The sequence below is a fragment of the Limulus polyphemus genome, unplaced genomic scaffold, assembly GCF_000517525.1.
Source record: "Limulus polyphemus unplaced genomic scaffold, Limulus_polyphemus-2.1.2 Scaffold2766, whole genome shotgun sequence".
NCBI classification, from domain to species: Eukaryota; Metazoa; Arthropoda; class Merostomata; order Xiphosura; family Limulidae; genus Limulus; species Limulus polyphemus.
In genome coordinates, this window is record NW_013668376.1 from 32,941 (window position 1) to 47,630 (window position 14,690).

The 14,690-nt window shown below is 33.6% G+C and overlaps 1 protein-coding gene across 5 annotated transcripts in view; it reads left to right on the forward strand.

The window, feature by feature from the left end:
- Positions 1 to 390: 390 nt before the first annotated feature.
- The window catches only part of LOC106467852 (zinc finger protein 271-like), a 43,402-nt gene continuing 29,102 nt past the window's right edge, over positions 391 to 14,690 (forward strand). For 2 of the 5 annotated variants that reach the window (XM_022396050.1, XM_022396053.1), the window contains exons 1-4: positions 537 to 836; positions 2,084 to 2,223; positions 6,826 to 6,935; positions 12,227 to 12,413. In XM_022396050.1, coding sequence (XP_022251758.1) covers positions 2,136 to 2,223; positions 6,826 to 6,935; positions 12,227 to 12,413 — 385 coding nt within the window. In that variant the 5' untranslated portion in view covers positions 537 to 836; positions 2,084 to 2,135. Of the gene's footprint in view, positions 425 to 533; positions 837 to 2,083; positions 2,224 to 6,825; positions 6,936 to 12,226; positions 12,414 to 14,690 lie in introns of those variants that run through there. The other 3 variants (XM_022396051.1, XM_022396052.1, XM_022396056.1) reach the window with 3 other exon arrangements.

Below are 14,690 nucleotides of genomic sequence, written 5' to 3' on the forward strand. Positions count from 1 at the left end.
TAATTATTTTTTTATATTTTGCTGTATATTTAAGTAACAATCATGATAGAAAATATAAGTTATAAATGATTGTACATCTGTATATTAATTATATAGATCTAGGGGCCTAGAGCTATGTATATGGATGATCTAACCTTAGGTATAATAATAATAGATTAACGTAATTATTTAGATAAGAATCTGTAGAAAATGTGTTCACCCGCTGGCTAATAATTCAGCACAGATTTGCACTCACACGTAGGCCTAGGACGCTTGGCCTATAGTAGATGATATAACTAAGTTAGATCTAATAATAATAATTTAGATAAGATCATAAGAATCCGTATAAAAAAACACTTACCTGCTGGCAAATGATTCCTCAGAGATCTAGTAGACCTAGTCCGCCTAGCCTGCAAGTAAAGTTGCGTTGTAAACACGCATACTTGTAAGTTGTAACGTTATTATTAGGCCTATACATACGATTGTTAACAACCGGTTCGTGTAGGTCATTAAATTCTAAGAACAGGTTCGCACGAATCGGTGCGAACCGGCTGAATCCCACCACTGCATACTAGTTTGCAAGTTGCTACAATTCTCCTCATAAGGTCCTTTGTTTTGGAGGTGATCTAAACTAGTTTTAAATTTCCGGAAAGAAGAAAAGGCTATCACAACGCATATATGTTGATATTCTTTCTTGCTACTAGTATCAATGTCGTCATTTTGTGACGAAACACGTTAAATATTGGGGTTAGTCAGGCGAGCTAAATAAGTAGTAAATTAAAATTTAAACTGTTGTTGTCAATAGTTTTCCTGTAGCACAAGCAGTGACTGCAACCGGTGGGTTGATATAGTAACTTGTAAGTCAGTGGCTCTAATTTTATTCGTATTATTGCCACCTTTCTGTAGATGGCAAGAGCAACGGCCTATTAATTAACACACGTTTCGTTAATTCTATTTCTGATAAGAACTTCAGGAAGTGTTATTATATTTATAGTAAAAAAATGCTTTTATTTTTTAATTTCATGGATAATTGCTCCATGAAAAGATTCTTTATTGATGGTGTTTAGTAGCACAGCATTAGGTACCTGATGTAAGAGATACTGGTGTAAATGTAACAGTAAAATCAAAGTGGTTAAAATGAAATATACTTTAAGATAAAAATAAGAAGTTAAATTTTTCACATGGATTTAGAATCAATAATTCAATATCTCTTGTTTTCTCCAATATAAAAATGAAAGAAATTGAAGCTGTGACTGTTTTACACAGTCCTTGTTACAAGAGTATTACAACTTTATTGGCCATTCTTCAGATGCAGTACCTGCCATATAAACAAAAAATATCCAATCAACAAATTCTTATTGGAAACAGAAAATAATAAATTACCTTTTTTAAAATATTTTAGTAAAAAGAAATACAACAAGTTTCTATACTTAAGTATATTGTAAACCCACTCATGATTATGGCACAACTGGTATATTTCTTACATAATGTTTGTTAGTTGTGCTGACATGGAAAGTTTTGAACAAAATATTCTGTTTATTAAGTTCTTACACTGGTTAATGGAAAGTAATAGGTTAATATTATAGAAAACTTCCAATTTTTATTTTTTAACTTATGTTTAACATATTTTTTTGCTAGACGTAATTTGTCTTAAGTAAAGTGTGGTGTATCAGTGGGTTATAATTTAGGTGATTTATTGCATCATTATTCAAATTAAGGAAAGCATACATCTGGAATCATCAAGATAAAAAACCTTAAAAGTGTTAATAATTTTAGTAAAAAATGTCAGCTTCAGCGTCAGATAATTTATTAGTTTGTTAGTTATAGTGACATGTTTTAGGGCCAGTGTATATTTTTAGGAATAGCTTTTCAGAAGAATAATACTGTACTTCCCAATCAGCACTTGTGTTTAAGGTACTCGGTACTTTATCACCAATTACCAAAGAAATGTAGGGAATGATAAGTTTCTTTGTTTCATAATGTATTATAGCATGAGACCAAAAACTCTACAACAGTTAGAGATAAAGAATAAAATGTTGTTAAGAAATTATATGTTGTCATGAAAGATCCAAACTTACAAGATCCAATTCATGTTTCTGGGTAGTGAAACTGCAAGATTCAAGAAAATTTGTAAAGAATGAAATACTTGTTCAACCATGGAAGGATTAAGGATGGAAGTTGAATCTCTTTCTGCCGAGGAGGACAATGCTTTGCTGAAATTGAAGCTTCTGACAAATGAAGAAGGTAAAGAAAGGTCGCTTAGAAGAAATTCTAAATAACAATATGTTGTTTACTGATTAGTTTTATTTTTCCCCACTAAAGATTGGAAGTATTAACTGAATGTGCATGTGATCAGTTCAATAGAATTCTGAACTTAGTATGTGTACCTACATTAAATATGGCAAGCTTTTAAAAAAAAGTTCAGTTCTGTTTTTACAAAAAATCAGTTGTGCTACAAGTATTTTTACTAAAACTATTTAAAATATTAGTCTGACTTGGGATCAAATTAGTTCGAGTGTAAGGTGATGCTCATGTGAAGAATAAAAATACTTTTGTTATTGTACAGTTTGCATATTGTATTTGCAATAACAGTCAGAACCTCCAAACTGTGTATCTATAAGTTTCACAGTATCTGATATATATTTTACTTTACTATGAACTATCACTAAAACAATCTTGTATGGTAAAATGTTGTGTTCCTGTCGATCTGATGAGCTCTGGATTGAGCAAAATGTCATCAGCAATGACCATGGCAAAATAGTGTTGTTGGAATACTATTGTTATACACTTATAATTTTGAAATCCCTAAGGTACTTAAAGAATGCAGTTTTGAAAACTATAATAGGCCTAATATTTATGCCCCTCTACCTTTTTGTTTTTCAAGAGAAAACAATTCAATAACTCTTAACCTGTCCTTGTATGACAACCTTTCCATCCCAAGTATCATTCTAGTAGCCCTTCTCTGAACCCTTTTCAACAATTCAACTTCTTGCTAAGTTACAGTTCTCAAAATGAAGCCTAACCAGTAACGTATATAAAGAAAAATGACATCTTAAGACTTATATTCAACATTTCTGCAAGTACAACTCATAATCTTATTTGTCTTATCTCTAGCAACAACACACTATTTGGAAGGCTTAAGGAACTATTCAACCAAAATTTAAAAAAATATTTTCCATAACAGTAAGCAAAATTGAATTTTTCATTCCATAAGTAATGGCCATAAGATTGTTGTGAATAAAGCTATAATAATGATACATGGTGAAAAGAATGGTGTAAAAATTCTTCAAACTAATCCACGAGCTTTCCTCTGTCCCTGGAGTTGGAATTTATCCTTAGGAAATGCTGTTTAATCTTTTATGAGGACTGAAATATTTTTTGGTTTACTTCAAAGACTTTATACTTTTATTTTCAGCATATTCAAACAGATGGCATGTATAACAGAAAATGTAAATGTTATCCTAAAACTACTTTCAGTGCTGTATAGATAATGTAAAAGTTGTTTGATTTCAACATGGAGATCTATGATGCTTTACTGGAACTATTGGCATACTTCGTAGTGGGTCCGGCATGGCCAGGTGATTAGGGCACTCGACTTGCAATCTGAGAGTCGAGGGTTCGAATCTCCATCCCACCAAACATGCTCGCCCTTTCAGCCGTGGGGGCATTATAATGTGACAGCCAATCCCACAATTTGTTGGTAAAAGAGTAGCCCAAGAGTTGGCGGTGGGTGGTGATGACTAGCTGCCTTCCCTCTAGTCTTACACTGTTAAATTAGGGATGGCTAGCGCAAATAGCTCTCATGTAGCTTTGCGCAAAATTCAAAAACAAACAACCTTCGTAGTGAATGCAATTCTCTCATTAATGAGATTGTCATATCTTTTATAGTATCTTTTATTATATGGTATGATCTTTTAATAAATGTAAATACTATCCGTAACTTATGGAAAAGTAATAACATGCATTTGAACAGCACTCTAAAGCACATAAAATGAATTGGTAAATATAGATCAATGGGCTATGAGTCGGCATTTTCAACTGCCAACAATCTGGCAGAAAGTTTAGATATTGAAAAGAATTTAAAAAGGGTGACAGAAAATAAAAAAAATGTTTAGTTATAAAAGTAAGGATGTATGTACTAATGATTCTAAAGAAGCATTCAGGGTTCATTACTTTAACGCTATCATTGATATAATTTATGTGCATACTAAAACCAATTTGAGGCTCTTTAAAAATATGTAGAAATTTTTGGGTTTTTATACAATATATCGAAACTTCATGCTAATATAGATCAAGTGCTAACGCAACGTTGCCAAAATCTTACGATTAAACTCAGCTTTGAGGGTTAATGCGACATCAATGAATTAGAGATATACGAAGAACTTGGTGTTTTGCAGGATTATACTACCTAATACCAACATAAATTATCATAGAAAATGACTTGTATGAGATCTACCCACATGTAGATGTAGCACTACTCATAGTCCTGACTATTCTAGTTACTTTTGCTTTAGCGGAAAGAAGTTTTTCTTGTCCTAAGCTTATCAAACTTACCTTTATTCTACCATGTTTTAAGAAAGATCAGCATCACTGGCAATGTTATCAACAAAAAATGATGTATCAAACCAAATTTTTCTGATTTGATTGAAAAATTTAGTACACAGAAAAGTAAAAAAGTATTGTTATAAAATAATGTGAGAAGTGTAAATACATTTTATACGAGTTGAATTTAAAGATTTGTTTATATATCTTTTGTTGGATATACAAGACTGTTCAGTTTCAGAGTTGTTATTTAATGATTTAATATTTATGATTATTTAGTTATGACAAATTTCATTACGTAACTCTGTACGTTGTGTATGTAGAGTAGTTATTGTAGTAGGCTTTTGTAATATTGTTTACGTCATCTTACCTGAAGCTTCTAAGTTTTCTCATGTGTAATATTGTTGTTACTAGAATTTTTCTGTCTGCAGATATAGAGAAGAAGTTAAGATAGTTAATAAAAGTGAAGTTAAACTGCTTATGAATTAGCTTGTATTATAATAACAGAGATGGAGGAGAATAATTTGTCTTCTCAAAGGATGTTCTAAAGTAATTGAACCTGCCTGTGTTGACTTTGACAAAAAAAATGAGACAATGATTTAATGCTCTGGATGCAACTGTGGAAAGCCACAAGGTAACATAAGTGAATTTATCACTGATTGTATTGTGATCACAGGTTAGGAAAGAATAATTTGTCTTGTCAATTGGGTTCTAAAGTAACAGAACTAGCCTGTGTGGACTTTTGGCAAAAAAGAGAATTATTTAAAGCTCTGGATACAACTGTGATAACCATTAGTGTAATGAATTTTTGTACAGATGTTTGACTTGTTTAGAATACATTATTTTAAAACAAGTGGATTGTGTGCTGTTCGTTTATTATTGAAATTTATTGCCAACAAGTCACAGACACCTACTGTAAAGAATTGTGGCCCTGTAAAACCTGACATGTGCAAAGGTATCATTTTCATTCCACAACTATTTCAAGTATCAATATATGAGTTGCATAAATTATTTTTGAAATTAAATTTTGAAGAATCAGAGTGATTATAAATTTTTTCTTCAAATTCTAGTCACATATAGCTACATTCAGTATCCCAAGATATAGTGCCTAGCAACTTCTATGGCCAGAATATAAGCAGCCAAGGGTGCCCCACATACCACATTTGCCTAGAGCCATGCAAACTCTAGATCCAACCCTACTCTTGCAGACCTAAGTTTGAGAAATGCTGCTCTAAAGTATGAATAAATATTTCCAGCTATGCTTCATACATAGACATTGTTCCATGTGGGTTTTAACACAGTTCTTCTAATTAGCATGCTAAAGCTCCTTATTTTCTCATCGAAAGTCTTCATCAGTTTTCCAGTATGTAAAGTATTGGCCATAGTTCATATATATATTTCTAAAGGTGTTCTAAAGTATGTTTCTTTAAATGTAGGAAATATTCCTTCTTGTTGTACTGCTTCCATTGATATCTTTGAATGACTAAGAGAAGTGTGTGGTAATCCTCTCCATCCTGATACTTCCTACATGTAAATGAGTTTAAATTTCTTTTATTTAAACCTGCTTCAGTTTGATAATTTAGCACTCACAGCAATGCTGTTTTCTTTCGAGTACATACAATTATCACTCTTTTGCTGGTAATAATCCTAACATATTTTGTAGAGTAGAGCATTTAACTTGATTAATTGATATAATTGAAGAGCACTGATCATGTCCATTAGTGTCTGGTAAAATCAACTAATCAAAATTACTGTTTGCTCTTAAGACTATTTTCAGTTATTCCAGCTATTCAAGTCTCATGTGAGAATAATTAATTAGTTGAATGTAATTGCTTAATGAGTTTGACGATAAATTGATTAGCAAATTCTACTAATTGCCCAGCTCTAATATTTACTCCAGCAACTCCTAGTATTGTCTACAGAGTTGGTAGAAGCATACAATTCCAGGAAGTTTGTGGTTGTTTAAATTATTTCTGCAGCAAGTTGTGTCTCAACTTCCTAGTTTGTGAAACTTTTATTAGAAACAAACTTGTATCAGGAATTAATTTCAAGACAAAATGTATTATAGTTGTTTTAGGAATTATTATAGATGTTGTAAGTAATATTATTCAGATAATCATGGATATATTGTTCATCAGAAGCTACACTTGGAGGAAGAATTAGTCACTTTCTATCTTTAGCACAAAGGTTAAAGGAAAAGACTAAACTGTTTTAGAGTATAAAAAATGTTGGTAAGGGCTTGTTATAATGTAGTGATGTGCAAGTCATACTTGTTTTAAAAAAAAACGTAATCTGTATCTATAGCAACAGAAGAAGCCGCTTCCTCAAAAGAAGAGTCTTCACTTTCCATCACTGATTTTAAAGCTGCAGAAGAAAAACAAGAAAAGAATTATGATAAAATACCGAAAACTGAGGTAACTTGGAAATTAAAAATGTTTAAGAAATAATTTTTATTGTAATGAAATAGCTAGAAACGTTTGATAAAACATTTAGACAGTGCTGTAGTTCTAATAAAAGGTCAGTGGACGTTATTTAATTTGTTTTATTACTGTCGAAAGTATTTGAAGTCATAACAAGAAGGTCAATTCTGATACGATATTTTACATCCACTCACAAAAAGCTTTATAGACTTTTGCTGCCCTCTATTGGCATACATTTTTACTCACCACTAGACTTGTTACTCCCACTCATTACTGCATACTAATGTGCAAATGATCATGCAGCAACCCTCCACCAATAGGAGTGTGACGCTACCCCTATCATAACTAGCACCCTCTCTAATCTTGCACATTTTAATCAATTCTTGATTGACAGTCCTACTGGTTAGACGTGTTTTTTGCTCGTTGTTTAATTAACCTATTCACATGTTTTTACGTTCGTGAATTTTATTACCATATATTTTATTTTATCTTCTCTCCTTGTTTAATTTTGGGTGGTCATGAATATTACTGTGGCAACAGAATTCCCAACCATGACTAACGGGTCGACACCATAATTCTCGGCCCATGAAGTGATAGCTCTGGTCTGTAGGGAGTTGACCACTTTCATGCTACAATAAAAACATACTGATGATTTTTAGTCATCTTTTAGTTTTTATTTGGACAGCCTCCCCCATTCAGGCATATTATGTTCTGTACTTAGCTCCCATTTCCTATGTTCCATCCCTGCCTTTTAGAATGTTCTTATCCCACCACCTCCTTTGTCAGGTCATGGCTTTCAGAGAGTATATGACACATACTGCTCCCTTCCGTAGTTTTCAAGTCCGTTCGTTTCTTCCATGGAATCCTCTCCCATGACCTTTTCCCATCACCCATCTGGGTTGAACTCACCAGTTCATTTGCCTGACATTTTCTTCCCATTCTTCTGATGATTGTTCCCTTTTCATGTTTTTTCCTATGTCTCTGGCTGCACATTTACATCTTCCCTTGGAGGACATCGTCAGTGCTGTAACTGTTTATCTGGGGTGGTAAGTACTCCATTCATTTGTCTTTCCAGGGGCCATTATCGCATATTTGGATCCAAATATGTGGCAATTGTTGCCTGACCAGGTATACTTAGCCTTAAATTAACACTGTATGGCTTGTAAGTATGCTAGATGACTGTGATGTTGAGACTCTTCTTACTGTGGACCTGATGTACCATTCCAGAATCTGACAAGTGATGGTTTATTGACTCCATCTATGAAATGATATAAAATGTAGAAAAATACAAAGTAACACTTCACAAGGTCATTTTACGCCCATCGTTGAGATGGGATGTTCCGCTGGACTTCTCATAGGTGTACCTTGCAATCTTTTGCTTCTTAAATATGTTTGTCCTGGACCATACACTCGTATACTAACACGAGTAAAACAGACAGAGATTGCTGCACATCTCTGATAATCCGTTGCATTTGATGCTTGTCCTGCCGTAGACCTTATGTACAATTCCATATGCTGCCAGGTGTTGGATGATGCATTCCGTCAATGTGATCACTCTGTTTTTCAAAATAGGGTATCCGATCACCCATTGCACTGTCTCTGGTGCTGTGGTCCTCCAGACTCTCAAATGCATTATTTCCCTCCTCTTTGTAGTGGTGTATGGGAGTCCTTACCACTTACCAGTTCCTAGCTGCTGGGGTGGTGGACCATAGAGGCCTGTTCTTCTGAGAGTGCAGAATACCACTTATTTTGAGAGTTGAGTAGTGGAATTCTGCAGGTGTCAATGGTGGGATGTCCTTCCTACCACAGACCTGAAGTACAATTCACGACACTGCTAGGTGTTGGGTATGGCACTCTGCCAGATATATATGTATATGTACACACCTATATAAACGAAAAACAACAAAATAATGCAGTATGCTGGTTTTAAGTGGATCTGATGTTGGTTGTAGCTGGAGAAAACAAATGACTTTCCACTTGTGTAAAGTTGGATACTCTCCTACTGTGGACTGGACAACTAAATTCCCAATACTGCCAGGTTTTGGACCATAGATGAACACCCACCTGGACTCTCCTCCTTCCTACCATCTGCCGATTGTTGGTTCTCGGTGGATCTGGTGTTGGTTGTGTACACGTGCAGAGACGGGTTCTTGGTACAAGAATTCCACTTCCCTGCCAGTATTCGTTTTTGAGATGAAAGGTAGAGGAGGCTCTTCCAACCGTGGACCTGGTGTATAATTTCAGATACTGCCAGGTGTTGTTTGAGGTTGAACTCTTATTTACAGTCTATCATGCCCCAGCCATTCTACACCAGGGGTACCATTATTTCTGTATTTTTTTAGGACCCATCCAAGTTCCTGCCATTTACATTTTGGCAACACATTACTAAAGGGTGAAAAGTATACCTGGCTCGGAAGTGGTGCGGTCTCCCACTGGTGTGTTGTTTTTAATTCATTCTCACACCCCATGGTCTTCCTTTGGGCACTTCCTAAAGAGAGATCATCTTCTCACCGGTTCAAGGTGAGATTCTAGCTTTTTGTGAGAGGAGGTAAGATATCATATCGGAAGTTAACATTTTCCTAAACTGAAAATGTAATTCCTATAAATAATTTACCTCTTCTCTCATTCCCTACCCATCCTCCCCACTTCTGGTGTGAATTGGTTCGGTTATTTATGACCAATCTCGAAGTGATTCACATGTGCATGATTAGAGAGGACACTAGTTACGATAGGAGTAGTATCACACTCCTATTCATGGACAGTTGCAGCACGATCATTTGCATCGTAGTTTTTCTTTGTTATCCCTCTTTACCATAACTGTCGACTAAGGACACCATTATATTTTTTGACATATTTTAACCTGTTTTGAAGTGGCATAGTGTCTCACCCATTTCAATCTTGTGATTGGGATTTGATAGGCTCAGGATTAAACATAAAACTCATGATGGAAAAATAAAGTATGAATACTTCTTTAATAATTTTTACTAGATCCCAGAATAGAACCAGTAGAGAAGTGATTCCAGCCTGCTATCCTTCATTTTCTGGTCTTGTCATGTTTTTATGATTAATATTTTGTCCATGTTCAACAGTTTAGATATTGGACACAGCAAGTAGTTTTGAAATTGCTTTATATACTTTGTTTAAACCCGTTATTCATGATAGATCATTATGTAATTGGACCTAGAGTTTATTTTTTGTGACAAAAAAACTATGGAAGCTACAGAGGAATGTGAAAAAAACGTCTTCATTTTACATAATTATCATCATCACAAAAGCTAGGACTAATGGTTTTGAATGCTTCAACATCTTTTGGCATTTAAACCATAAGTGTTGAACCTAGTACTGGATTAATGTGTAGGCCACCTAGGGACCCAAGTAAAACAACTATGGTTCTAAAACTAGCAGAATAGAGGCAAGAGTGAGTTATTGTTATTATTATTCCCAAATATTACCTGGGCCTAAAGCCCCACTAAACCTATATCCAGCCCTGGTTGAACCTAGTTTTTAATCTATATGCTGTGTTGTTATTATCATGAATAAGGTTTTAATATTAAGTGATACCTTTTTAAAAGAAGCTCGACATGAGGTTATGGTTAACCTTGCCTGTGACTTAAAAGAGTGTAAAATATTGGTATTCACGTTGGTATTGAAGGTTAGGTTTTGAAATCAGATGGGATTCTTCCCCCACATTAGACAAGAAGGCAGCACTCTCTTTCAGGTGGTTCAGGATTCAAAGCTCCCTGATTTAAACTGAATGCATTTTCTGGACAGCTAAATCTTGTCGTTAGAGTAAAATTAAAGTTAAAAAACTTGTTTCAAAATGAATACATGTGGTTCTTTTCTATATTTCACATACTTTGCAAGAAAATAAATTATAACAAAATTATCACTTGAAAAACTATTTTGTATGTTTAAATTATCAGTGTAAAATTTGAGCATAGTGTCCATTTCATATTAGTGTGAACCAATTACACTATTCTCTTGAAGAAGGCCCTCTCAATAGTTGGACAAAACAGAGAATTGTAACAACAGGGCAAGCTTGGCTCAATTTTTTTTTATCCTAATGAATTATTACTTACCTATGCAGAACAGAATCTTATGAATATTTTATTTAAAACAAAACAATTAGATCAGGGTCTGTAAACACACACATACTTTTTTCTGCTGTTGGACAAGGAGAATTTGCATTTCTTGAAATTCAGAGGGGACCTAGATATACAGTTTTTATGGGAATCATCTTTTTTTCATTATTTTACAGGGACTTACCACATTTTGTTATCTTTGTATTAGAACATTTAGGTAAGAAATAATCTGAAGTTCTCTTCATAATTTCACATTTGTTCAATTACAGATTAAATGTTGATGGCCAGTTTCCGAATTGAAAATCTAATATTTTCTGTTTCTTCACAAGTAATGATTGGTATTTTGATAATTTACTTCAGATATCTCAGAAAATCACCAAAAGTCTGTAAGGTCACTTTAAAACTCATTCCACTATCAAGAATAATTGTAACGCTAGAGGGGGTAAATAAAATTGATCAATATCCTGACTGTTCACCAAATGACAGTGTGTTAAAAATAAAACCTGAAAAAAACAATAATATTGCAAATTTGTCACAACAAGTACATTGAATTGTATATAACTGCAAATTAGTGATGAAATTATTAATTGTATAAACCTGTGGTTGCTTTGCAAAAAGTAGCCAGGTCCAAGTGCATACATTACTTGGGGGAAACCCCAGCCCCCAGGGCATTTTGACAGCATTGAGTATCTTTGGGATTCTTCTTCTTTTGGTCTATATTATTGTATTATGCATACTCTCGGGCTTTCAAATTTTAGCTTCATGCTACTGATCTGGCATATACTGTTTTCTAGTGGTTTGATTTGCCTGTGTTAAGTCAGATGTTTTTTGTGATTAGGCACACAATTGACAAGCACACCTTCATCTGGCATTACATGTACTATTATCATATTAAGACTTCTTCAGTAAAATTAATTATTTAACTCCTTTTATTTCCATCCAGAGAAATTGATCAGAAAATCTTTCTAGTTTAAGTCAGGATCTACCTATATGTCATGGTTTATAGTTCATTTCTGTACCTGCATGTGTAAAGTGGAGAGTTAAGGCTACATCGATTTTCTTCCAATCAAAGTGGTTGTTGATGGTGAAAATCGTATGAAATTAATCTTAATTAAGCAATTTAAGGGTAGGATTGAGAACGTAAGTATATTTTGGTATCACTATTTGTTGTCTGTTATCAATCTCTTAACTGTTTTATTTTAGAACCCAATTGTTAGAGTGAAAACAGAGCAACCTTGTGACCCACCACAGGATGATATTATTTCGATGTTCAGCAGAAACGATGATGAAGCCCTTCATTGTCTAAATCTTGGTGTTATGAATTTGAAAAAAGAAAATGAACCAGAAGAAGAATTACAACAAATTAACTGTGAGTTAGAAGTTTTATCAGGTGGGTAGAAACATTTCAGAACTATCATCATTAACCATATAGTAGTAGAAAATCCTAAATTAGGTATGGCCAATTATATACAATCGCTGTAGAATAAAATTGATAAAACATACATTATATGGATTATGTTAGGTTTATTTGGTTATGTTCCTAGCAGAAAGTCCTGTCATAAAGACTATTGTTACATATCAGGATTTTCAACTTACATTGGACACAAAATTATCACAGTGACCATGCTGTTAAGAAGTTAGGCTTATTTATGGTCAACTGTCCTAAACCTGAAAAATAAATTGTGAGAATAAATAATAAACCTGTAATACTTTTGACACAATGTTTTTCAGTAAAATCATACCTTGAATAAACATATTTCATTCCTCCTGATGTGAGGTATTAACTCTCTGTATGCGGGCTTGGTCATTTTGACTGACCTTGTAACCATGAAACTATACATACTATAACTCTCAATGTACAAAGTATATCTTCATGAAATCTTGCAAGCTTTAATAAAGTATTTTTACCAAAGATTTGTATGTGAATTTACTGAGTCAGTCTGAATGAAAGATGATTTTCTTGCTAAGAATAACAGCTTCTTTTCATCGTACAGTTTTCATATTTCGTCTGCATGACCTCAAGAACTTTCTAAATGAATATCAAAAGTTTTTTGTTGTAATAGTACATTTTATATTTTACTTTCTCTACAGTAACACTAACTATAGAGAAATGGTCAATGTACTGTGAAATGAATAATACCATTTTTTCAACTGTACTGATTTCAGTATTGATCAGTAAATTCCAAATTATTTATCCTGACAGTTTCAGCTCTCAACCTTTTTCACATCTGTTTTCTTTTAATTTTATGGTTTTCCTGCTGTACTTTGTACTGGAGCAGTAATTCTTGAGTAAAAAACAATGAAGTTACATTAGAAATCCATTAGTTGTTTTCCGTAGGACTAATGTAATCTGCAAATGATCTAGTGTGATATTTCACACCCAACCGTGATTTAGTGTGATATTTCACACTGGTGTTTCAGCTAGTGAAATTTAACCAATTTATTTTATTTAAGTTTTCTTAGAATATGGTAAGAAGTTTATAATTTTTATGTTTTAATTACTTTTTAAAATGTACAAAAATACACATAAGAAACAGGGATTTCTAGTACTCGCTCTGTATTTGAGCTGTTGAAATATTTGACGTTCTCCCCTAAACCACATTGACCATCACAAATTTTTGAGTATCCCAAAAAAATTTCATGTAGCTTTCGACTGTACATTTTTGAGCACAAAAACTTATCAGATATTAGAACAATGTTTATCAAAACTATTAAAATTTATCTGGCTTTCTAAGTAAGCTATAAATAGGATGAAAAATTTCATCACTGTTCAGAGCATCAACACAATCTCCATGCACAATAACTCCCCCTATGTATTTGCACTTGCAGTAACTTCATTCTTTGACAATGATTTGTATTAAACAGAGATGTTTAATTTTCTCATTTAAGTTAAATTTATTGAGATTTGCATTGTTAACAAAACTTTTATTTTTGTTTTCTGTGGCATTTGTTTCAAATGCTGTAAATTTTATCCTGAATTCTCAAATGATGGCAACTTATTCCTATGTGACTGATGTTGTTCATACTCAGGCCTTATTTTTCCTTGTTAACTGTCAGGATTATTACAGCCAATGTTCAGCATGTTAAGGAATACCGTATTCTTACTGAGCCTCCTACTCCCATCCTGTCTGCTAAATTTGTTTCTCTTTGATCGGGAGTGATTTATTGGACTTTGATTTTAACCTGGTTAGCATTGGGAAAAGCTTTTGAAAGTCTGATAATAGGTGATTTACAAAGTTTTAGTTTGAAATTTTGTTGGATAGTCAGCATGGTTTCACTAGGGGAAAAAAACCTTGTCTTACTAATCTTTTGACATTTTTCATAGAGGTTACTGCATGTGTAGATGAGGGTACAGGTGTGAATTTGATGTATCTGGATTTTCAGAAAGCATTTGAAAAGGTGCCACATAAAAGGTTTGTTGAAAGAGTGTGAAGAATAGATTGGCTTTTTGGATATAAAACTGGCTGGATGGAAGAAAGCAAAGGGTTGTTATAAATGAAGTTCAGTCAAACTGGCTGGATGGAAGAAAGCAAAGGGTTGTTATAAATGAAGTTCAGTCAAACTGGCTGGATGGAAGAAAGCAAAGGGTTGTTATAAATGAAGTTCAGTCAAACTGGCTGGATGGAAGAAAGCAAAGGGTTGGTTTAAATGAAGCTCAGTCACACTG